General features: G+C 48.2%; 2 protein-coding genes across 2 annotated transcripts in view; one reads left to right on the forward strand and one right to left on the reverse strand.

Annotated features, from left to right (window-relative positions):
* Window positions 1–9,359: 9,359 nt before the first annotated feature.
* chac2 (ChaC, cation transport regulator homolog 2 (E. coli)) lies at window positions 9,360–12,901 on the forward strand. Its single transcript, XM_030340482.1, has 3 exons — window positions 9,360–9,613; window positions 9,732–9,767; window positions 10,895–12,901. The coding sequence occupies exons 1-3, from the start codon at window positions 9,479–9,481 to the stop codon at window positions 11,294–11,296; spliced, it is 573 nt and encodes a 190-aa protein (XP_030196342.1). The 5' UTR covers window positions 9,360–9,478; the 3' UTR covers window positions 11,297–12,901.
* An 845-nt stretch (window positions 12,902–13,746) lies between these two features.
* LOC115531304 (proteasome activator complex subunit 4B-like) overlaps window positions 13,747–26,019 on the reverse strand; it is a 53,674-nt gene continuing 41,401 nt past the window's right edge. The window contains 7 exon segments of the mRNA XM_030340483.1: window positions 13,747–15,309; window positions 15,979–16,112; window positions 18,029–18,167; window positions 21,625–21,780; window positions 22,858–22,986; window positions 23,532–23,617; window positions 25,588–25,790. Of these exon segments, the coding sequence (XP_030196343.1) occupies window positions 15,175–15,309; window positions 15,979–16,112; window positions 18,029–18,167; window positions 21,625–21,780; window positions 22,858–22,986; window positions 23,532–23,617; window positions 25,588–25,790 (982 nt within the window). The 3' untranslated portion in view covers window positions 13,747–15,174.

Consider the following 26,019-nt stretch of genomic DNA (forward strand, 5'->3'; position numbering starts at 1 on the left):
ACTTTAACAGCCGTCCTACATCCACATGTTTTCCTAACTCAGTCATCCCTCTGGGAGGAACAGCGGTTTCCACCTCTCTCTCTCTCTCTCTCTCTCTCTCTCTCTCTCTCTCTCTCTCTCTCTCTCACTCTCTCTCTCTCTCTCAATGGCAGAGAGAGACTGCACACACCACAGGCGCTCAGCAGCATATGTGTGCATGTCTCTCAGGGGGACAGTACCCCCCCATCCTACCCCCTAAAAAACACCTGATCATCAGACTCAGTCTCCCTCTCTGCACCCTCCCCTGCCAGCTCCCTCCCTCTCTCTCTCTTCTCCCCAACTACCTCCCTCTCCCTCCCCCTCCTCCCCTCGTTACATATTTGTATGCCTTGTCCTTGCTCCCCTCCCCTCGCTTCCCTGACGCTCCTAATTTCCTGCCGTCGGGAAGAAAAAAAAAATCCCCATCTCTACTCTCTCCCCCAAACCTAGCCCCCACCCCACCCCTCTCCCCAGCCCCTCTCTCCCTCCCGCCCTCCCTCCCTCCCTCCTTGTGAACGCAGTGCGTTTAGCCACTTGTTCCCTTTAAGATAAAGATAATTAAATCAGCAGCTAAATGAATGAGAGCGCGCGCGCGAGAGAGAGAGAGAGAGAGAGAGAGAGAGAGAGAGAGAGAGAGAGAGAGAGAGAGAGAGAGAGAGAGAGAGAGAGAGAGAGAGAGAGAGAGAGAGATGGCGATGCTGCCGTCGCCAGGGCAGTGCTTTGATGTTCCATTTTCGCCACGATGGTATCATCGTCAACTCATCAGACGCACAAACTACGAGTGCATCCAAACACAAACACACAAACACACACACACGCACGCACACACACACACACACGCACACGCACGCACATACACAGAGCTAAAATAGTCACGGCGATCTGTCCACGTCACACTCCTACACTCTCTCCCCCGATGCGGCGGTCGCCGCGGTGACGCTGGTGGTGAGGTGGGCGAGGCGGCGGACCTCCCCATTGTTCCCCGCCGCCCATTCAGCCCTCGCATGCATATCTGTTGATATCATCCACTTCGGTTCACTTGTCTTCCTCCACCCCTCTCAAGACACCCTCCCTCTCCATCCCTCCCCCCTTCTCCCCCTGCGCCTCACCCCACTCTGCTCTTTTCCAATCTACGCTCTCTTGCTCTCTCTCTCTCGCCCGCCCCCCCTCTCTCTCCTTTTCTTCCTCTTCCACCACCTTCCTCCGATCAGCGAGTTGCTAGGCAACTGTGCTCCATTGATCCAGAGGAGCTGGATGACAAGCTCCCATAACTGTCATGAGCAACACATCCACACACTCACACACAGACACATACACACACACATCTACACACGCACACTCACACGTGCACGCTCATGATGGTCGCCGTGCGAGGGTGAATAAATGCATCTTAATCACCTTTTTGGTTGAATACATCTCCTGCTTTACCAAGGACAGGGCTCAGGCATGGCAAAGGAAGAACAAGAATGATAAATGAAACAGAGAGGAGCGCATCATGCAGTTTTCATATCCATAAGCCCCCCCCCCCCCCCCCCCCCCCCTTTGCCATCGCCAGAAAACCCCTAAGACTAAAAATAAGACCTACACAAAAGCCCCGACCAACCTTGGAAAACAATTACTTTTCCCCAGCAGCTGGACTACATTTCCAATCATGGCTCTGCACACAGTTATGGTCACCTTTTCCTTCGAGCCGGGAAGTGGGTATCATTCCATCGGAGCCCCCCCCCACGACAGCGCGCTTATTACCCATATTGTTACAGTAGAATGAAAGAACAAAGAGCGCGGGAGGGGGGGGAGGGGGCTCCATGTGAGGCTGTTGTTGTCCTGCTCCTGATACCTGTGAATACCAGTGAGCACACACCCAGGCCAGACCAGAACCACTGGCTTACTGTGTCTGCATTTGTGTAGACGTGTGTTTAGCATGAGAGTCTGGGAACTGACAGGAATAACCCAGACATGTAGAGTGCATTAGCAAGACGGAATTGAAGAGCTGATATAAAGCTAAATGAGAGAAACAGTGGGGGGGAGTTTCTGACCGTTATATTCGGCTGAGTACGGAGCGCGACGGATATGAGAGCAAGAGACAGGGGAGAAGTCAGCTACGTTTGTTTCATGTCCCTTGAAGGGGCTCCATTGAAGAGCAAACACACTGAGCGTTCTCTAACCGAATGGCAAAGTTCAAATATTTTCTGTTTTATTCATCTCCCGCTCTACTTTCATTTACAGCTTCAACAATAACCCGGAGGTGTTGGGGAGGCAGGAATGTTAATAGACAAAACACTGCTCAAATCTGCAGAGGTTGGCGTTACATAACCTGTAGAGAAAAAGATGAGACCTTGTATTTGTTACTTGCGTCATTTAGGTTTGTGCAGAAAACTTCGGGAAAATTTAAGAGCAGTAGTGAGCCGAACCACAGAGTCCTCACATCCATTCATTGTGAACATTTAGCTACAGTTGTATTTGTACTCTGAGCTACTTTACTATCAGCAGAATAGACTTTGAAAGGCAGTACAATAAAGAGTCAAATTAACGACCATGCGTGATGACTTGCTTATCTCGCACTTTCAATTACGAACACAAACGAAGCACGCCGGCCACATAAGCCATCACGCGCTGCCAGCCCTCTGTTCACAAACATTAGCTACACTTAGTGGCCCCATTAACATCCAATGTTTAAAGGCAGGGCTTTAGAAACGGCCATGCCAGACTATTAGGCTTTATCTGAGATCCTCCTCCCCAGCGATGATATATTGGAGCGGGCCATGGGACTGGACAGTCAGGCAGCCCTGACGAGATGCTCCAGACCTTGCTCGGAAACCGGGGTCAGAAAATGAAATCTGAAGGGGCGCAGATGGGATTTTTGAACTGGGGGGGGACAAAGCTGTCAGCAAATGGATTTCAACTCAATAAGTTATTTTTGTGTAATCTGGCCTTTAACTAGCGCTCAAGTAGTTACTTTCGTAATAGCCTAAGGGCCAATGGAGAATTCTTATTTGAAATCATGGATAAACAACAGTGAATATTGTTAAACAAAGGCCTACTTGATCAACAATAGCCATATATAATGAAACTGTTATTTGTCTGGAATGCCAATCACCCACAGAAACTTCATGCCTTATGCAAAATATGTTTTATTTAAACATTTGTGTATACACTCAGAAGTGTAAACAACAACATATTTACATAAATGAACAAAAAGCCAAACAAATTTTCTGTCTAAGCAGACTCACTGAAGGACCCAAAGACATCTCTCCTCCTTTCATTACCCTGAACATACTGCTGGGCAATTTTTTGGTCTGTCCAGTCTGTCAAGTCTCTCTTGGTGAATATGGCACAAAGCAATGCCATTGCAATGCCGAGTCTTTTTGCGTCATGGTTGATCGCAACCATGTCTTCAATCTGCGTAACCCACTAAAACTGCGCTCTGCCTCAGCAGATGATGGGCACCACCATCAACAATCTCACTAGTGTTTCTGCCTGATCAAACAGGCCACGGACATCAGGGGGCATTTCTTCCAAAGCATGCACAGCATCTGCAGTTGTGTTGACCTTGTACTTGTTTTAAACATAGTTGGACTCTCAAGTCTTCCTCTTTCAGTTCAGCATATTTGCGAACTGCTACATCATTTGTAATGGGAGTAAGGAGTGAGTTTTCCATTTATTTTAATGTTGGAATTAGGGATGCACCGATTATAAAATTCTGGGCCGATACCGATGATTAAAAGAACAATTTAGCCGATACGATGTTATTTATTCCCCCTTTCGTGCCAGGGAAACAAACCCTAACCCCCCACGCACACACGCACGCAGACATGCACCCACGCACCTCGTAAACACGCACACACATTGACACAGGGAGAGGCTTTTATGATTTGTATGAAATCAATCTGTTTATTTCAACAACTGCGCCATCAACATTCAACACAAAAATTATTTCAACGTGGGCTTAGGCAGATAGGCCTAAATGCGCCGAAAACAGATCGCTATTTATTTTACTGAACACAGCCTGCATGACGGTGAACTAGACACGTCGTTAGCATATGGAAACTATGGCCAAAAAATTAACTTCACATGGTGTGTCTTTTCACAATTTATTTGTTACCCGCATTCGTAGTGTTGATCAACTGAGAAATAGTCGCCAAAGACGTTGACGTCGCTTTGCGCTTGCGGAGTGATACTACAGAAAAAAAAATAAGCCGCCAGCGCGCACTTGTGTTTTGTTTACAAATAAAATTGAAAGAAAATGTCGGTCATGTGGGAGTATTTCACTGTCTCGGAGAAAGATCAGCATATGCATTTTGTAAGACATGTTCCAGTGACATTTCAAGAGGAGGAAGCCTCCGTTTTACCGGCGATGTTTGTCGCCTTTTGTAGGGACAGTGGGGGGGTCACTATGAATCTGAGGGGGTCATATCCCCCCCGTCCCTAGTGCCATCTGCGCGCATGGGTGCCTGGGAAAACGCCAAAGAAAAGCCATTATTCTTAAAGAGGTCCGCGGTAAAAACCTTAAACTGACCGGCAATGACCATCAGTCCCGATGATTCTCTTTACGGCATGCCAGGACCCACGGGATAATAAATAAATACAAATAAAGGACGGTGGAAAAAGAGATCGCAAGAGGAGATATGGGCCATAAAAGCACGGAACCACGATAATTCAATGGGTTGGAGGGATGGGGAAAAGGCCTGGTGCCCAGAATGAGAAGAGCTGGAGGCTCAGCTTCCTGGACATCGCGTCCAAACACGGGCGGTTTGGCAGGCTCTCGCGGAACAGAGACATAAAGCAGGAGACACTTGATGAACAACAGAACACCAGGGAGCAACTGGAGGCCAGCAACATGGAGGGATTAGATGATCCTGGTCTTCAAGAGGAGGAGGAGGAGGAGGAAGGGGGGGTTGGAGAGGTTATTCTACCTAGATGGAGGAAATAAGGAAATGTTCAAGCAGGAGCCGATGGGGTTGAAGATATCACGGCTAACCTAATGGGATGTCATTTAACAAGGAGAAGCGGGAAGCTGAGGAAGAAGATGGTGGCCACGGAGGCAGCCGCCTAATGAAAGCCATTACATTACGCAAGATCACATAAAACATGGGCATCGGCACGCCAAACACACATCCCCTGGGCTCCTCAGATGTCAAGTGGGGGGGGGGATAAGGACCTTGACTCAATTAGATGCTGTAATATATTTATTTATATAATTGTACTACAACAGAATGTAATTAAACACTGATTCTTATGGCTCCATTCAAAGCTTTGGAGGGATTTTATGGCTGAAGCGCACGATAAGGATGACTGCCGAGGTTTTAAATCAAGTGTTACTTGCAGAGAGGAGATGGGCTCCGCAGGGAGGTTGTGTGTGTGTGTGTGTGTGTGTGTGTGTGTGTGTGTGTGTGTGCCTGCGTGTGAGACAGTAATATTAAATCCTCTATGAAATGACTCCTGTATTCCACAGGAACTCATATAGAACCTAACACTGAACCGCCATTTACAAAATCGAATTTGAAAAAAAATATTCTAAAAACTGTTTTGAAAACTGTGGAAAAACGATTGTGCTTGATTTTTACACCAGGCAGTGTCGTCACGGTCACAACGGATTCCCAGCTTGGCTCGGTCTGTCTGGGATTTGCATGCCCTCATGGGCCCAACCGTGGAGATCCTCAATACTTGGGTTTTCTCCGGGCGCTCTGGGCTTCCGCCCACCTCCACCAAGACTGCTTCGAAAGTTGTTTGAGATCTGAATAGTCCCGGTGTGAGGGAGGATGTGAGGGAGGACGTGAGGGAGAATGTGAGGGAGGACGTGAATGAGGATGTGAGGGAGGACGTGCATGAGGATGTGAGGGAGGATGTGAGGGAGGACGTGATGGAGGATGTGAGGGTGGACGTGAATGAGGATGTGAGGGAGGACGTGAGGGAGGATGTGAGGGAGGACGTGAATGAGGATGTGAGGGAGGATGTGAGGGAGGATGTGCCTCTCGCCCGGCACGTCGTCAGCGAAACAAGACGAAGGCTTATGAAGACGGATGGATGGTTTGAACAGAAGGTTCGGAAACCACTTTTTCTAGCCGTCTCACGTCCTCCGTCTGATCCGACCCCATGCTCAGCTCCTCACCGTAACTGAGACCGAGCTCACATCCCTGCTGTATTGTCGCATGTTGTGATCCTTTAATAACTATATCAGTTCACAACCCTGTTGTTACATTCAATGACCAACAGAAGCTGTGTTGAAGTGTACTGCTTATTGTGCAATGAAAGTGAGTCGTCCATATTCAAGATACTATTACAATATGCACCGTAGCTTAATCGCACATGGTTCAGGTATAATAATTACATAACATTAAAGTTGACCAGTGTGTTGAACAGAAAGAGTCTAATAGTTTCAACAGCTATCGAGCCGTATTCACTCCATGCCAAATCATTCCCTATGTGGAAACATCTTCAGCAGGATTACAGCTCTGCACCACAGCTCCTTGGCCTCCTAACGACCCAGCAGGCTTGCGCTCTCCCTGGATTACTGCTGCAGATATCAACCATCAACCCCCTCTATCCAGCCACCCTGACAGACACTGGTCCCTGAGAAGCGCTCCAGTTACAACACGTCATTCGTCGGTATCAGGCTGATCTCAGCCACCGAGCTCCAGGTGACGTCTAACACCTTGCTGACCGCCTCTGCCCCCCCGTTCCTTCCTTCCTTCGTTAGCTTCTTCTGCGGCTGACTCTAGGCAACAATGACATGGCAGTAACCAACCTATTAACTTCAAATAAGACTAAATACACTTTTGCTTTGAATCAAAACCAAATGTATTTTCACGAAGTGTAACATTCTATTTGGTATTAATAAGTATGAGCAAATAATGGATGAGGTACGATTTATGAATCACACACTGGCACACAATTGAGTGGATGACTAATTGGCTAATAATAGGATTATCATATCTTTTTTTTTTCTGATTGTTTTAGTAAATGTTTGCAGAACCATTTTGCTCGAGATGTTTAGATGTGGTGCAAGTGTTTAAGAATGATAAGTGAAACGAGTCGAAAGATATGATGTCTATGCTACGTCTTAGTGACAGAACCCAAAGTAGAAAGGCACTTTCATCTGTGGATTTCTTTGTGACAGAACTACTGAATTGAGTCAACGAACTCAAACAGTATAACTGACAATGCAGTGCCTTCAGAATACTATTTGTCTTGGCCGTATGAAATACAGATTACAATCTAATTCTGGTACATGAGGAAACAGGCCAAAAATGCATAGGTAGTATTTGCGAGTGTGAATGAGGTTGTTTCCCCATGCTAGCCCTGGCCCAATTTTATTTTTGGTCCTCAACACTCTGACCTGTACATACCTGGTTAACTCCGTCGGCACAGGTAGCCTGGCGTTCCTTGGAAGAAAATCTAGTTAAACCACATAGGCTTCAGGACTTGATTTACTCTAACATCCCTATCAAAACCTGCAAATCCAAATTTGGCTCTTTAATATCGCATTGGGTCGCCACATGGAGAACAGTGGAATCACACTCCAGCACTCACATAAAATTCCATCCTCACCTTCCTTTGTTTAATAATTTTTCCCTTTGCTTGGGAGGTCACCCGATTTCGTTTCCTCAATAGAGTGATAAGGGGATCAATACCCTTTCGGACATCACATCAGAAAATACTCTCAGATCCTTTCAAGACCTGAAATCTCATTTCAACCTACCGGGCACTTCTTTTTTCTTTTACCTACAACTCCGCAGTGCCTTACGGGCATACAGAGTTCCCTGGGGGGGAAACTTCGAACCTCATCCAATCCATAAAATATGTGGAAATCTTTCTACCCAAGGCTTGGTGTTCGCCCTTTACACGTTCCTTTCTAAACGCGCAGAAACAACTCTGCAGTTGGATAGTCGCTGGAGCCATGATCTCGCAAGGGCACCTTCCACAATCAATTGGTCCATAGTCTGGTCAAAGATTGACCTAGCATCTCGTAATCCAAACCATCAGATGATTCGTTATAACTTTGCACACAGACTCTACTGCACTCCGCATAAATTATTTTTGATGAAATTAAATCCATCTCCCAACTGTCAGCTATGCTCTTTACAAACCACAGGAACCTTTGTGGGATTGCCCTGGTGTGAGAGACTTTTGGAGTATGGTGTCCAACAGAATGTCTAAAGTGCTTGAGCGTACCATCCCCTGCTCCCCAACTGTCCTATTGCTGAACGATTTCACTGGTCTGGATCTTTCTTTGATGCACCAACGCTGGTTTCTGGTAGGCCTTACTGCTGCCAAAAAGCTTATAGCACAGAGATGGAAAGCACCTCATGCTTTATCTTATAAACACTGGGTGAACACTGTTATAGATCTGGCTAAGTTAGAGAAATCTGTGGCCAGCATGCATGGCGCGCAAGCTAAAAACATAAACTTGTGGTCATCCTTTATCGTTAGTATGTTGGGGGAGTAGCCATGATTTATTTTCCTTCTTCTACTTCTTTGACATCTGTTATCTTAAATTTCTGACTCAAACTTAACAACTCTACTGAGCTGTTCAGATGAGTGATTTTTTCTAGGTGGGGGGGGGGCAAGACCTGTGTGTGTGTGTGTGTGTGTGGGGGGGGGGGGATCAAAAAATTTTGTGATCAAAAAATTGATCACAAAAAAAGAATGTGATGTTTTGCGACGAAGCAAACGGAGTAGTTTCCTGAAAGTCGTTGCATATTTCAATATGGAAACTCAGCACCCCCTGGTGACAGGAAACGGAGCTGCGGTCATTAGTCCTCTGCCCTCCCTAATATGGCCAACAGACGCTGCTTCTTGATTGGCTCTCGTAGATAGAGACCCTCCCCTCTGGTTTGCTACGTCAGCTTTGATGACAACTGACGTCAAATGTTCACGGTCAAGCTAGTGGAGATTACAACATATCTAACGAGTCAGTGTAACATGTTACCAGTCTGTGTAACACGTAACCAGTCTGTCACAAGTAACCAGTCTGTAACACGTAACCAGTCTGTAACACATAAGCAGTCGGTGTAACACTTGACAATTCTGTAACATGTAACAAGTCTGTATCATGCCACCAGTCTGTAACATGTAACCAGTCTGTTTAACATGTAACCAGTCAGCGTAGCATGTAACCAGTTAGTTTAACATGCAACCAGTCTTTTTAAAATGCAACCAGTTGGTGTAACAGTAACAAGTCTGTGTTACATGTCACCACATGTAGCAACCAGTCAGTTTAACATGCGACCTATCTGCAACATGTTACAAGTCTGTGTAACATTTGACCAGCTCAGTGCCACATGTAGTAGGCCTGACCAGTCGGTGTAACATGTCATCATTACCAATCGATGCAACACGTGACAATGTATCGGATCGTCTCCTCCTGAGACGTTCAAGACGCGTCGGACTCGCGGGCATCGCTGGTCCGGCTGGCAACTTATGATAACGGGAGACGATTTGAGTCGTTTTAATCCGAATCATGTGGGTTTTCGGGTATGGATCTCTCATATGGAAAGTCGACTTTCCATTTGAAGAGAAGCGGATCGGTTATATCAAAGGTTTCAGTCGCCGGTTCTGGCAGGGAAGCACCGACCATCGGGGAATCCCGGGCAAGGTACAGTAAGGTTATATGTAGCTTCAGGGCGCTCCGGTGAACCCGTCTGTGTGTGTGCGTGTGTGGCTAAGCTCTTAGCTCGGTGTGATGTAAAGATCCCCTCTGCTCTTCTTCACAGCCCGGTCGTGTTGTGACCCTTGTCGAGGACCCCGATGTGAGTCTTCATTCATCCATCCATTCATTCATCGCTCCGATCCACTCTTGTCTTTCAAATAACAGCTTGACGTGTATACTACATGTAGACAGCAGTTATTACTCATGGACTCATCCTGTCTCAACGTTTACATATTATATTCCTTTGTTTTACGATAATGAATTTCTAAAGGTCTGACTATTGTCTAATAAAATACGTAAACATATCGTTAAAGGTTAGTTACCTTTCACTGCATGTGAATAGTTAAGTACAGTAGGGCCTATGTAATAAATGTACTATACCAAATCCCTCAAATGACCAGGATATGTTTCAGATGTTAGGTAGAAATACTTTGTTCTCCGAAAACAATGCTACAGCAAGTAGACTTTGTTCTCCCTCTTAAAAGGCAGAACTTTTATTAGTTTGTTATGATGGGGTTGCCAGATATTAAACAAGTTGGAACGCAATCATGGCGTTTCCGTACTAAAAGACAAGGCAAATCTTGAAGTTGCATTTGAAAAGATGGAGATATCTGTGATCCAATAAGGATTTCAAGAAGGCTGCTCAATGAACTGCCTCATAATTTGCAAACACAAAACACATTAGCGGATGCACATAAAGTGTAGCACTTGTCATTGCTATTCGTTGTCCAAGCAGATAACGGCTCTTATCTCAGTTCATGATGACGCTCTTGAACATTACGTTCCTCAACCTGGCAACCCACACTAGTTTATAGTCCAGGTGGGCGGAGAGAGCTCGCTCCAATATAATGAATTTGGTCGCTCTACGGTATCCATTCCTAACACTCAGTCAATGTGACATATTTTACCTTCAACAGGATTTAAGAATACAAGTTTAACAGCCTTGTGCCAATCTTCTGGGAACCCATCGTATAGTTACACACAGTCTAAAGCAATACTTTTAAAAAGGATTAACTTCTACATTAACAGTGTTGCACAATATGTTTACATTTCTATTACTGTATAGCCTAATATATGTTCTGCTCCATTCTGGCCCCCCTACTAAATTGTCTCTGCAGCTGCCTATGCTGTCCAGCTCCCAATTAAATAACCTGATTAATATTGATTCCCAATACCTTTTAAGAACTGTGCGTCTCGCTCAATACCTGCCACCCTCTCGTGTCCCAGGGCTGTGTTTGGGGCGTGGCCTACAAGCTGCCAGCGGGACGCGAACAGGAAGTGAAGAGCTACCTAGACCACCGGGAAAAGGGCGGCTATCAGGTCATCACGGTGACCTTTCACCCCCGCGACCCGCTCACCCCCCAGCCCAGCCAGGCCCTGCTCTACATCGGCTCCCGGGACAACCCAGACTACCTCGGCCCCGCCCCCTTGGAGCAGATCGCCAATCAGATCGTCGATGCCGCCGGACCCAGCGGCTGCAACGCGGAGTACCTGTTTGAGCTGGCTGAGGCCCTGCGGACGCTACTGCCCGAGGACTCGGACTCACACCTCTTCTCTCTGGAGAGTCTGGTCCGGGACCAGATAGAGGGGAGGAAACGTTTGGGCTCGTCCCAATGTGAGGGTTGCTGAGGGTTTTGAGAAGCCGGTTAGATGGTTACGGTGTGTTCCAGATGCCTCGTACACCACCCGCACGAGTTGCTCTTGTGACGTCATTCCCTGACTTGCAGCACTTACAGCGTTCCCGTTTGTCATTGGCTAGTCATTGTTATTGTTAGCTACATTAGGCTCTTTAGCAATCAGCTCGAAAACAAACTACACAACTTTACATTGTATTGCACACACAGCAAGACCGTGCAATCTAGAAATTGGTGACCGGAATAAAGTCGCAATGTAATCAGGTGTGTAAGAGCAATATAAAAATGACCAACGTGGTACAAATACAAAGAAAATTAATCTCTTTACGGGCACAGCTATTTTTGTTGTTGAGTCGTACGGTCAACCTCACCGAACTCGGGATACTCTCACCCTGCGTTCACACCAAAAGATGCATTTGCTGCCCGAACGCGTTGACGCCTGAGTTTTGCGGCGCGTCAAATCAAGTTTTGCGGCGCGTCAAACTTTTGACGCGCGTCAAAAGTTGAAATATTTCAACTCGGGCAGCATTTGACGCGCCGCAAAATACGTGAACGCGCCCTTCGCCCCGTGCCCGGCAGCGGGCACGGGCATGCCGCGCCGCAAATCAGATTTTGACGCGCCGCAAATCAAGTTTTGCTGCCCGTTTTCTCGGCAGCAAATGCTGCGGCAGCAAAGCAGCAACGCGTCTCTACATTCACTTTCAATGCGATCACGACGCGCGTCAACTTTTTGCATCTTTTGGTGTGAACGCAGGGTCATACTCTCCTGCGGGTGATCTACGAGGCATCTGGAACACATCATTAGCTCATTCTTCTGACATGATGTAGCTACTATAGTAGCAGCCCTGTTGTAGCTACTATATAAGCCACATCAGGTCTGCTAATATAGTAGCTACATCATGTCTGCTGCTATAGTAGCTACATTAGCAGACGTGATGTAGCTAATATCCCCACTACTCTACATAAAGCAGAGCAGTGTTTTGAATCCGTCTTGAAGCAGGCCCGGCCAGTTGTTAAAGAAGCAAATCAGGGGATGGGCCTTTTCAAACATGAGATAGTTTAGCTTTTACATCCTATAGAAATGTGGTAATACTGTTGGCTCAACCATGTAGGTAATAGTCCTTTTTCACCAAGCGGTCATATTGGTTAGTTGCGTCAGTAAACCTTCTAGACTCTTACATTTACATTTAGGGCATTTAGCAGACGCTTTTATCCAAAGCGACTTAAACCAGAGGACCTCATTGATGCATTATTTATAGTTCTACACATACCAAAAGGCACACACAATTCCTTTTGGATTAAGTGTTCATGGTTTACACCAAAGCTAGTATAAAGTTGACCCACTAACGATCCAACATGGGATCTGTACACCTCCTCGAGGGCTAGGTTTGCGTCAGAGCTGCGTTAGTAGTACGCTACACTCTTTTCTCTGTCCTTGAAGCCATAACAAGTCCATGAATCTATATTCTGAAAAAGAAATTCAAGCAATATTGGCAAAGCATGAAGTAATTGTCTGCCGCTTCTAAGGAGGACAAGCTGTTCCCTCACAGTCGGCTTTCATTGTACTGTACAATAAAAACGATACTGTTTTGTAATCATACGATTCCATAGTGTGTTTATATCGCTATCACAGCGTGTATATTATTCCAGGTAATTTAGACCTCAGATGTGAACAACCTTGGTTTATAAAACTTAATGATAGACATTATGGTTATAATGTGTCATCGGTTTCTAACGCATTTGTTCGCACATAGCTGTGCGTTGCGTATTCGTTTCAGTATGAGCTACAGTGTGGTAATGAGTCACTCAGTGAACTTGTTTGACATGGGTGTGTGTGTGTGTGTTTGTCTATGCAGCCTGACTCAGCATGTTTCAGAAAGTAGATCTTTATCTATCAACACTTCGAACATGGTACTGGATTCCTTCTTTGCTAGACAAACAGAAAATATCTCTTTACCAGCCGTGTTCCATTTAACTTGTCATGCCCCTATTGGTATCACAACAATTACACACGGAATGGCAAACCAGGTATGAATATGCACATTTAGGAAGACCAAAGTCTAGTCGTATTGAAAAGAACATTTTGCATTTCATTGACCTAGTTTCAAGAATCCCTACAGGCATTCCTTTTAATGTACAACCACCAGACTACGTTCACACCAGTAGTCAGACACACACACACACACACACACACACACACACACACACACACACACACACACACACACACACACACACACACACACACAGTATGCTATGCGGTAATTAATATCACATTGGTAATTACAAGCAATAAATCTAGTATAAATAGAAATGGATTATGCAAAACACTGGTCAATTTTAATACACGAGCGTCAACAATATGAATCCATATTCTATCTGTATTCCACTCTGGTCTCTGAGGTTGTGATGTCAGCGATAGAAGAAAAGGCCACTCACAACACATTAACTTAACAAAGGGGTTTATTGGCTCTGGTCAGAAGCAACTGGCTGCTACAGCGCTAATTAGCCCTTAGCTAAACACCTGCAGACGTAGCTCAAGGAAACAAACCCTTAGCTCGCCTTGACTTCCGTCCTAGGCACGCTATGCATGTGCACAACAATTACATGTAACCCATTTATTTTTTCTAATATAGAATGTATTCAATGTAATCATTTTTTACAGTAGATTACACAAGCTGTAAACAACACAATTTCTCTCAAAGTAGTAGTGTTATTGTGCTAAAAAGTGTCGTAATGCATAAATATAATTTTCTTTTTTATTTATTGAACTATCGATGTTATAAATTTAAATCCACCCAACGTCATATGATGTATTTTCTGAGGTTCGGTTTGACGGTTTTTATCTCATTAAAAGGTTATTAAGGAATCAATATTCATGAGTTTCGGCCATGGACCAATGAGAGGCCGATATTCAGGTCCCGCCCTCAATTTGCCAAATAGGGATTTTTTCCACTGCTGGTAGCATAAATCTCATCCAATTGCGACCTTCCTTAGAGAGCAAATCGACTCCCTTAAAATGGTGTTGTGTAAACAGGTCGGTAACATCTGAGACATACGTAGTCCATATTTTTTCAATCAGTCCATTCTCTGGTGAAACACATCATTATATTGCTATTTATAATAGCTTCAAATCCGTATCGAGGTGACATGTTCGGGGCGAATTTCAGAGCAAGGCAAACTGTTTTAGATGCAGTGGTGACCAGAAAGGATGAAGATCCTGTGACGGTTACCGCGGCAACCAAGCGGAATAAAATGTTGTTAAAAGAGCCACCAGACAGAGGGTCCTCAGTGACTCAGTAGTCCTGAAGGTTGTGTGTGTGTGTGTGTGTGTGTGTGTGTGTGTGTGTGTGTGTGTGTGTGTGTGTGTGTGTGTGTTTTCTGGTTACTGTAATCCTGTAGCCCTGCGGTCTAGGTGTAGTAACAGTCCTGGATGTGTGTGTGGTGCATTGTGGGTACCTTAGTCCTGTGCTCTAGGCGTACTAAGAGACCTGGATGGGTGTGTGTGCAGTGCATTGTGGGTACTGTAGCCCTGTGCTCTAGGCGTAGTAGCAGTCCTGGATGGGTGTGTGTGTGCAGTGCATTGTGGGTACTCTAGTCCTCCGCTCTAGGTATAGTAGCAGCCCGGGATGGGTGTATGTGCAGTGCATTCTGGGTACAGTAGTCCTGTGCTCTATGCATACTAACAGACCTGGATGGATGTGCGCATGTAGTGCATTGTGGGTACGGTAGTCCTGTGCTCTAGGCGTAGTGGCAGCCCTGGATGGGTGTGCATATGTAGTGCATTGTGGGTAGTGTAGTCCTGGCTCTAGGCGTAGTAGCAGCTCTGGATGGGTGTGTGTGTAGTGCATTGTGGGTACTGTAGTCCTGGTGCTAGGCGTAGTAGCAGGGCGACACCAGCAGGTTGGTGAGCACCAGCAGCTGGTCGTCGGTGAAGCGTTGGCGGTGCTGCTGCCAGTTATCGTGGTGCGTGCGGCGGAACTCCGACAGCGTCTTCTTCACCGTCATCTGGTTGGAGCAGGAAGTGGTATTATCGCTGTTAGATGAAGTAACGTCCTCCGCTCTCTTGACACTTACTAGCAGCTCAAAGCTGGTGACTAGTATATGTTTCTATATCGTTCAGCCTGGAGGTGTTGGGTTCCAGTAGAGATCAGGTCATCGCCGTGGTTTCAAACATGTTGAAGCGGAGTTGGGCGGGGCGAGGTTTGGAACACAGGGTATTCTTTCTTTAGTGAATCTTTTGTTTTTTCACAACACAACAAGCACACCTTCATTAGCGGCCCAGTCACGGAGGCTCGTTTAAGCGCTCTCACGCCCTAATAAGGCTTTATGTCGCCTGTACACAACGTTTTCAAGGCTGAACAAAAGGCCAAAAACGTAATTTTCCCCTCAACTGGACAATGAAATTGTATTATTTTGAGCAGACCAAGTGCTTAATGAATCACATGTGTTGGCATGCATGTGTGTGTGTTTCCTAGGTTTGTGTGTCCGACTGTGTGTGTGTGTGTCTGCGTGTCCGTGTGTCCGATTGTGTGTCTGTACCCATGTGTGCGTGTGTGTGTCTGCCTTTGCATGTGTATGTGTGTGTGTGTGTGTGCGTGCGTGCGTGTGTCTTTCCGTGCGTGTGTGTGTGTGTCTTTCGTGGGTGTGTGTGAACATGTGTGCGTGCGGAGGGACCTCTATGGGCTGCGGGTCGTTGAGGTGGTCGCTGAGCTCCATCAGGACCTGAGGCATCCAGTGGGGGACGCCGTAGGGGCTGGAGAGGACGCAGGCGCTCAGGCCCAGCACGCCCGCATGGCGCCGCACCAGCTCTACACACACACACACACACACACAGAGACACACACACAGAGATACACACACACACAGGCAGATACACACGCACACAGAGACACACACAGAGACAAACACAGAGACACACACACACACAGATACACACACACGCACACACCGGCAGAGATACACACAGAGACACATACAGACAAGCAGAGACACACACAGACACACAAACACATATACACAGGCAAACACACAAACACATATACACAGGCAAACACCCACACAGAGAAACACACACACACACACACACACACACACACAGGGACACACACACACAGGCAAACACACACAAAGAGACACACACACAAGCACACAGAAACACAGAGGCACAGGGACACACAAACAGTCTTGAGCTTTCCGAGGTGTTGCAACACTTTGTTTCTGCATTGGTTTTTTTGTTGTTTATGTATCTTGCAATACATGTATGCGTGTGGACTGGGGCGTGGGTAGGGGTGTGTTTGTGTACGCATGAGCGTATGTGTGTGAGTGTAAGATTGTGTTTTAGATATACAAGTGTGCATGAGCATATGTGTGTGCATGCAGTCGATGAATATGTGTGTAAGCAAGTCTGCACTTGAACTAGCGCGTGACTGTGTGTGTGCATGTGAAATAATGACTAATGACTAGGGGTGTGACGATACACTCAGCTCACGAGACGAGACGAGACACGATATTGGGTTCACGAGAACGAGACGAGACGAGATTTTAAGAAAACTACAATGATAAATTATATGACTGGACCAACAGACTTTTATTTAACCAAGTGGCGCATGTATTTTGAAATGTTTTATTATAACTCTTTACATGCATGAAATTGAAACTAAAACAAAAATTTATAAAAGTTAAATTAAAATAAATTAAATTAAATAATTATATTTTTTTCAATGCAAACAATATTATGTGCAAAACCAAATCAAAGTACCCAAAATGTACTTTGATTAAAGGTATTCGTTTTCGCGGTTTTTCAGCCTCTTCTTCTCCTCCGGCAAAACACGACCGCATTGCATTGTGGTATACGGGAGTAACATGTAGGCTACATTGTATGTACACTCAAATTGTGGGTATTTTAAGTGCACTATATAGTGCATGAAATTAACCACTGAGAATTCAAAAACCACTACAAAATGGCGAGCACCCTATATAGTACACTATATCCGTTGATATGGGAACGATTTCGAACACAGCTTATGGCTGCTTTCGATGCTTCCCCTGCTTCCCCTCCTTCTCCTCCTCTTCTTTTCCTTCTCCTTCGTTAAGTTCTGGCAGGCTAGATGTAGCAAAGGCGCATTACTGCCCCCACAGGCGACAAATAGAAGTTTGGATAAATCACAAATCTCGCGAGACCGATTTTTAACGCGCCGGGTAATATCGTCGAGTTTAATCTCGCGAGATCTCGTGGCACGAGATCTCGTCACACCCCTACTAATGACTGTGCACAGGTCTGTGTGTGTGTGTGTGTGTGTGTGTGTGTGTGTGTGTGTGTGTGTGTGTGTGTGTGTGTGTGTGTGTGTGTGTGTGTGTGTGTGTGTGTATGGGCAACAGTGTGCTTGTGCGTGACTCTGTATGTTTGTGGGTGTGTGAGTGCATCCATGCGAGTGTGTGTCTGTATGTGCATGCATGTGTGCGTGCGTGTTTGCAAGTGTGTGTCTCTGTATGTGCGTGCGTGTGTGTGTGCATTCACGCGTGAGTGCATGCATGTGTGTGTGTCTCTGTATGTGTGTGCGTGTCTCTGGTTGTCAGTGTGTGTGTACGTGCATGCGTGTGTATGTGAGTGTGTATGTGTGTGTGTGTGTGTGTGTGTGTGTGTGTGTGTGTGTGTGTGTGTGTGTGTGTGTGTGTGTGTGTGTGTGTGTGTCTGTGTCTGTGTGTGTGTGTGTGTGTGTGCTACCAGTGGAGGCCGGCTCCCCCCTGGTCCTGGAGAGCCGGGTCTGACTCAGGGTCTGGAGGCGGCTCTGCAGACCCTGGTCCAGGGGGAAGAACTGGCACTGGAGCAGGCCGCTCAGCGTGGTGCCAGCCATGTCCCTCACCTGGAGGGGGAGAGAGGGGGAGAGAGGGGGAGAGACTGGAGTGAAGAGCAGGAGCCATGTCCCTCACCTGGAGGGGGAGGGAGGGGGAGAGAGGGGGAGAGAGGGGGAGGCAGAGTGAGGGACTGGAGTCCAGAGGAGGAGCCATGTCCCTCACCTAGAGGGGGAGAGAGGGGGAGAGAGGGGGAGAGACTGGAGTCCAGAGGAGTAGCCATGTCCCTCACCTGGAGGGGGAGGAAGGGGGAGAGAGGGGGAGGCAGGGTGAGAGACTGGAGTGAAGAGCAGGAGCCATGTCCCTCACCTGGAGGGGGAGAGAGGGGGAGAGAGGGGGAGGCAGGGTGAGAGACTGGAGTGAAGAGTAGGAGCCATGTCCTTCACCTGGAGGGGGAGAGAGGGGGAGAGAGGGGGAGGCAGGGTGAGAGACTGGAGTGAAGAGCAGAAGCCATGTCCCTCACCTAGAGGGGGAGAGAGGGGGAGAGAGGGGGAGGCAGGGTGAGAGACTGGAGATAATAAGAGGAGCCATGTCCCTCACCTAGAGAGGGAGAGGGGGAGAGAGGGAGAGAGGGGGAGGCAGGGTGAGAGACTGGAGTGAAGAGCAGGAGCCATGTCCCTCACCGAGAGGGGGAGAGAGGGGGAGGCAGGGTGAGGGACTGGAGTCCAGAGGAGGAGCCATGTCCCTCACCTAGAGGGGGAGAGAGGGGGAGGCAGGACGAGGGTCTGGAGTCCAGAGGAGGAGCCATGTCTCTCACCTGGAGGGGGAGAGAGGGGGAGAGAGGGGGGAGGAGGGGGGAGACGCAGGTTAGGATGAGGTTAGCCGTGACGAGCCGAACATGACCGCGGTGTCGTGTTCCGCCGAACACGATCATGAATGCGCAGAAAGCGGATTCTGAAAGGGAGACTGAAACATTCCACCACTTTGCTCCAGGGCGAACAAAGACTCTCTCTCTCTCTCCCTCTCCCTCTCCCTCTCTCTCTCTCTCTCTCTCTCTCTCTCTCTCTCTCTCTCTCTCTCTCTCTCTCTCTCTCCTCTCTTCAATGGCCTCGCCAGGTGCACGCCTGTGCAAACACAGTGGGCCGATTCGCTCCAACCCACCTTATTTAATCCATTTCTCTCAGCTGACGGATGTGCGTAACGTGGCATTTGTGGGATGGCGCCTGGGTGGCGACCTCCTTAGAGCTCGGGGAGGCAATCTGGAGGAACCACCAGACTCAGTTACATTTTGAAAGCATCAGCCTTCTCCCTCAGGCCTCCATCTAAGGCCACGCCCCCGAAATCATGTGACTAGCTTGCTAGCTTATTTTGTTTTTGTTGCTCCACCTATCCATGTGGGACATGCACGAACGAATGGACTGCCAGAGCGCAACCAGATAGCTGTATGGCTAGGTAGACGGACAGGTCGGCCATCCAATCACTGCATTCAGAGGACAAATGAAGTGATTGGACAGGCTAAGTAGAGTCCTGCGACAGCCATAGATCTGTTTTGTTTTTATCAGAGCAGTTTGTTTATTGATCGCAGTCGGGATGGAAAGAGAGTTTCAACGGGAAAAACAGTCTTCAATGAATCGCCTACCCCAGCTTTAATGGTTCTAATGGATCTAACATTCACATAGTACCACCATGACTACATTGGATGTTATCAAAGTCGTCTGATTCGCTGACTCTGTCTGGGTAGATGGTCTTGTGCGTGCGGTAAGCTTGACAACTGCTACCCGCTAACCATTACAACATCAACTCTGGGGTCGCTACTTGAGGACATCCTCTGTATGATTGTCAAACACAGACTTCTGCACCTCCTCACCTAAGATAATGTCATGAGCAAATCCCAAATTGGATTTGAACCCAACAGACCATATTTTTCCTCAGCAAAAGCAAATTATTGATTGGTTGATTGAAAAGCAGACTGTATTAAGAAATATGTCGGCGAAAACCTCAGTCCTTTTTTCCTCGATCGTCTGCTGTACAAACTGTTGGATGGTGTTGAAGGATTGACCTTTGACATCCACGAAAGTGTTGTTGCCACACCACAGGTCACCTCAAGGAAGCTGTGAGTGACCTGAGAGACAAGGCAAGAAGGGCTTCTCATCACAAGTTGTCACGTCGGAACATTCCAATTTAAACCTGGCTCGAATTATTAGACACCGTTAGAGAAGCTATTTTCCTTTGTATTTGCTATGTCTTGGGCCCACCTGCCAATTAGGATTTTACATAATGGAACAAACACTAAACTTAGCCCTTGCATGCAGATTCCTGTAAATCCATTCTCCGCATCCAACGGAAAACATAAAATGATGCATGCAGAGAAGAATTAGGACGATACCGACCGTCGGAATTCAAAAGAGAACAATTCGATTTTACTTTCACCTCAAACAAAGTGACCCAGACACGAAGCATAACAAAAGCCCACCCCCCCTCCAGAGAGACGCCCGCCTCCGTCGGCTGGCTCAGGGTTCTCTGTTCACAAACAGAGCCCCCAGACCTCATCACACTGAACCAAATAAGAAAACAACGACACGTTTGAAAGAATAAACCAAAAAACAGAGAAAACTGGAACGCCATGATGCCCTCAAACAGAATCCACCGTGGCAGAATCCCAGAGCACAGAGATCCAGAACTAAAGAAACCATGACTATGTAGAGGCTCAGAGAGGCATCGCTGGCCATCCAGAGGCCTTTAGCCTCATCCAGACAGGCCTCCAGCCTGGCCATTGAGAGACACCTTCACAGGCTCCCAAGAGAGACAGACGGTGCACCCACTGCACTCCTCAACAACCGCCCAACGGTATGAAGACATCAGAGACACACACCTCCCATAGATTACAATCAACCAAAGAGATTCTAAAACATGCCTATTAATAAACTATAATCTCCACATCGGCTAAGGGAAGTACAGCAATGTGCCAACCCAGCAGATCTGGGAGCTGTTGTAGCAGGAAAATGACTTCCAATTGGAATTCAGCCCCCGTAAAGACTCAAGAATCGACGGTACAAAATCCCTGCACTATCTGCAACGTGATCATCTCTACATAGACACGTGTACAGAGATCAGATAGATGGGACTCTAATCGCAAAACATTGGGGGGATGGCTACGTGGTAGGGGCGAGAGAAAGAGAAAGAGAGAGAGAGAGGGAGAGAGAGAGAAAGAGAAAGAGAGAGAGAGAGAGACAGAGAGAGAGAGTGTGAGTGTGTGAGAGAGAGAGAGAGAGAGAGAGAGAGAGAGAGAGAGAGAGAGAGAGAGAGAGAGAGAGAGAGAGAGAGAGAGGGAGAGAGGGAGAGAGGGAGAGAGAGAGAGAGAGAGACAGAGAGAGAGAGAGAGAGAGAGAGTGTGTGAGTGAGTGAGTGAGTGAGTGAGTGAGTGAGTGAGTGAGTGAGCGAGTGAGCGAGTGAGCGAGTGAGTGAACGAGTGAGTGAGTGAGTGAACGAGTGAGCGAGTGAGAGAGAGAAAGAGAGAGGACCGGTTACCTCCAGCTGTTCGTCCAGCAGCAGCCTCATGAGGAGCGTGTGGACCCGCAGCACCTGAGCGGGCGCGGCCAGCAGCGTGAACAGGTTGTAGAACACCATGACCTGCAGGTACGTCAGCACCAGGAAGCGCGCGTGCCATGACCGGTCGCCCGCCATCTGACCTCGCGGGAGGCGGGAGACACGAGAGAGAGAGAGAGAGAGAGAGAGAGAGAGAGAGAGAGAGAGAGAGAGAGAGAGAGAGAGAGAGACAAGTGGAGGAAGGAATAAATGGTAAATGGTCAGCGTTTACACAGCACTTTTCTAACCGGTAGCCACTCAAAGCTTTACAATACTGCCTAACATTCACCCATTCATGCAAACATTCACACACCGACAGCCAGCTCGTCAGGATCAGTCAGGGTGAGGTGTCTCGCTCAGGGACACCTCGACACTCAGCGAGGAAGAGCCGGGGATCAACCTTCCGGCGACCAGCCGTCCCACTCTGCCTCCTGAGCCACATGCCGCCCATGAATGAGTTGTGTGCGTGTGTGTGGGACGGGGGGGGGAGGAGACGTCTCCCTCCTGGGCATGTTTACGTCCCCGCCGGTGACCGTCACGCTCCTGGCGGTCCGCAGACGTACGGCGTCGCCTCGGCGTGAAGGAGAGGCCGAGCCAACGCTCGTATTTTGGAGGGTGGCAGCTCAGCTCGCCGCGCCCCACAACTCATGGCCCGGCGCCCGGCGGGAACAAGACGTCCCCGGCCCGTCAGGACCCCGAAGTCTGGAGCCCTGACAGGTGACAGCACAGGGGCGGGGGGGAGGGTGTATGTGTGTGTGTGTGTGTGTGTGTGTGTGGGGGGGTCTGTGTGGGTGTGTGTCCAGTGTGTGTGTGTGTGTCCGGTGTGTGTGTTCGGTGTGTGTGTGTGTAAGTTCGGTGTTCGGTGTGTGTGTTTGTTAGGTGTTCGGTGTGTGTGTCTTCGGTGTGTGTATCTGTGTCCGATGTGTGTGTTCGGTGTGTGTTTTCGGTGTTCGGGTTGTGTGTGTGTGTTTGGTGTTCAGGATGTGTGTTAGTGAGTGTTAGGTGTTCGGTGTGTGTGTGTGTGTGTTCCGTATATGTGTGTGTTCGGTGTGTCCGGTGCCTGTGTTCGGTGTGTGCTTGTGTGTGTTCAGTGTGTCTGGTGTGTGTTTGGTGTGTGCATTTGTTCGGTGTTCGGGTTGTGTTTCTACATTTGGTGTGTGTGTGTGTGTGTGTCACCTCCTCCAGGGTGTCCAGCACCAGGACGACCTGCTGGGGGTACAGCAGGCCCTGGGACATCAGGGAGAGGCACGTGCGAGCGTCCTGCTTCATCTCATCGAAGCTCTCGTCACTCTCCACTGGGGCAATCTGTGGACGCACACGCAACACATGCACACGCACGCATATATTCACACGCCGCACACACACACACACACATACACACACACACACACACACACACTCACACATGTACATGCACACACACACACACAAACACACACGCATACAGATTCACGCGCAAACGCAGGCACAAGCAAACACGCACACGGATACACAACCACAAACACACACACACACGTACATAGATGCACCAGCGTTCATGCATACGCACACACACAAAGAAAATTACAGTAAAGAGTGAGATGCCATTCTGGTGTAAATGAAGAGGACATTTTGAGTTGAATCGGCAAGTAAGATAAAGAAGGCAATGTGAAGGTTTGTGCATGCACATACACACAGTTTATATGTCTATGTGTGCATTTGTGCGTACGTGCAAGTTTGCTGGTGCATGTGTGTGAGTGTGTTTGTGTGCCTGTGTGTGTGTGTGTGTGTTCCTGTTTGTCCGTATGTGTGTTTGTGTCTGTGCGCTCGTGCACGTGTGCTTGTGTGTCTGTGTGTGTGCGTGTCATCACCTTGAACAGCAGTGGCAGCAGTTGCAGTTGTTGCTGAACAGGAGTCGTGAAGGTGCGCCCTGCACTCGCCATCAGCCATTTTAAAACTGCAGACACACACACACACACACACACACACACACACACACACACACACACACACACACACACACACACACACACACACACAGGGCAGAATACAGAACACGCATTCTAAGGCGTCCCAGTCCATGCTAATCCACACACACAAACCCAGCCTTAAGACAATAGTGTCTGTTTGCATTTCAGACGGTTGTGCGCCGCTGGTTGGGGAGAGGGACCCCGAAACCGGCACCGTATGACGACGATGCAGACGATAGAGAGGACCAGGGGGTCTCGGCCGGGGCGATGACTCACGTTCTGAGCTAACCTTGTCGCGGCAGACAGAGCCGGCTCTCCGAGGAGCGAGAGCCGCTCAGTCAAAGCAGCTGTTTCTATAATGTCGAGAGCTGAGCTCATTTAATTGAGCATAATTGAGTAATTGTTGGCTTCCCCGCTCCTCGCCACAAAGTTATTCTGTTCTGATTGCTTCCTGCTGATTTCAATAACATTATGCAGAAAAAAGGGGGAGAAAAACACAATCTTTAACTCACATTCTTTCCCCCCATGACTGTCACATCGTCTGCGTTAAGATTCAGTCGAGCAAAGTTTACGATGACAACTTACGGAGGCTTGGTAAGACAAATACACAAACTCAGAGTCAAACTCCCCGATGTAAAGGTAACTATTGGCTAATCTCTGCAGAGGTAGAGCTAGTGATCTCCACTAGTTAGTTGCTGTAGCTCAGTCTAAGTTGCCATGTTATCCAGTTATTCCTATTCTGTATGCGGCAGACATTCTGTTTGTTCATTTTAATTGTACCTTTTTGATGTCATTATACATTCCCCGATAATATTATGGTTTTGATTTGTTATATGTACATAGATATACACACATCCGCCACCACACGCAAGCGCACGTACACTCACTCACTCACATATATATAGATGTATATATGTATGAACGTACAAATATTATGGAAAATGTGCTGAAGTGGTCTGGGTGCTGGGTACACAGAGAGGGTCAAACTAAACAGGAGGCTGGCGCTGGGAGCTGAATGTAGGCGGAGTACGGTGTGGAGAGCAGAACAGCAGAACCTCGGTCAGGACGACCGGGCATCCTGATTACCGTCACACGAGGGCCGCGTTTACAGCCAGACAACAGCCCACTATATTGAGAGGTACGCCACGCACAGACCCAGTGAGTCAGCGCGGTGAGGTCTGATGAAAGAGATGGATAGACGAGTGGATGACGCTGATGCTGCTCAGTGGAGTAAGAGCTCCTCACGTTAGCGGTCCCCGGCCTCTTTGGAAGCTACTCATTAATTCCACAACAATATGCACTTGGAAATGCAAACTCAAGAACCCGGATGGTCTCAAGAGGCCATCACCTCCACCAGGGCCGCTGCTGGGCGTTTCGGTGCCCTACGCGAGCAGGGGGGGGGCGGAGCCCCTATTTATATGTCAGGTAAAAACATCTAATTTGCCGAAATTGAGTGATAGGTTACACAATTAAGAAAAAATAATGGTGGGCCTCTTCATAACTAATTGACATATTCTTTTAATTTGATAATGTCTTTTTTTTTCTTTTCTTTTTTTTTTACAAACCTTAATTTTTGGTGCCCCCTCAGGTACCTGGTGCCCTACGCACTCTGTGCACTCTGCGTATAGGGAGCGGCGGGCCTGACATCCACCACCACCTCGACCCCATCGTCCCCTTCACACTATCCCCAACCCCACCACCTCAATCACCACCATCCCCACCTCCCCCTCCAACCTCCCTACCTCCCCCTCCACCCTCTTCACCCCCTCCAAAACCACAACCTCAAGCCTCCAGCATCCCCACCACCATCCTCCACCACCCCAACACCATCCCCAACCACGCAGTCCCCAGTATCCCAACCTCCACCTCTTCCACCGTCCCCAACCCCACCATCACCTCCACCCCAAGCTCCACAACCCTCCCGCCCCCTCCACCCTGCCCCCCGGCGGCCTCTGACCCGTCTTGAGCAGCTTGACGGCCTGCGTGTGCTGGTCCGTCTCGGGGCCGCGGCCGGGCTCCTCCTGGTTCTGGATCTCCGGCGCCGCCATGAGGGGCTGCAGGCGCCCCAGCAGCCGCTCCACGAAGTGGGCCACGCGCGGCGAGGAGGTGGGCCGCGTGCCGGGCAGAGCCACGTCCATCATGAAGATATAGGTCAGCACGCTGGAGAGGGGGAGAGACAGGGGGGGGGGGGGAGGGGGAGGAGAGAGAGGGAGAGAGGGAGAGAGAGAGAGAGGGGGGGGGGAGAGAGAGAGAGAGAGAGAGAGAGAGAGAGAGAGAGAGAGAGAGAGAGAGAGAGAGAGAGAGAGAGAGAGAGAGAGAGAGAGAGAGAGAGAGGGGAGAGAGAGAGAGGAAGAGAGGGAGGAGAGAGAGAGAGGAAGAGAGGGGGGGG

This window comes from Gadus morhua, chromosome 18, assembly GCF_902167405.1.
Source record: "Gadus morhua chromosome 18, gadMor3.0, whole genome shotgun sequence".
Taxonomy (NCBI): Eukaryota; Metazoa; Chordata; class Actinopteri; order Gadiformes; family Gadidae; genus Gadus; species Gadus morhua.

Bases quoted from the DNA above. Each gene is read 5' to 3' on its own strand.
- chac2 (XM_030340482.1), top strand. From the start codon at position 9,479: ATGTGGGTTTTCGGGTATGGATCTCTCATATGGAAAGTCGACTTTCCA. The intron at 9,614-9,731 runs GTACAGTAAGGT...TCTTCTTCACAG, and splicing joins ATCGGGGAATCCCGGGCAAG to CCCGGTCGTGTTGTGACCCT. The intron at 9,768-10,894 runs GTGAGTCTTCAT...CTCGTGTCCCAG, and splicing joins CCCTTGTCGAGGACCCCGAT to GGCTGTGTTTGGGGCGTGGC.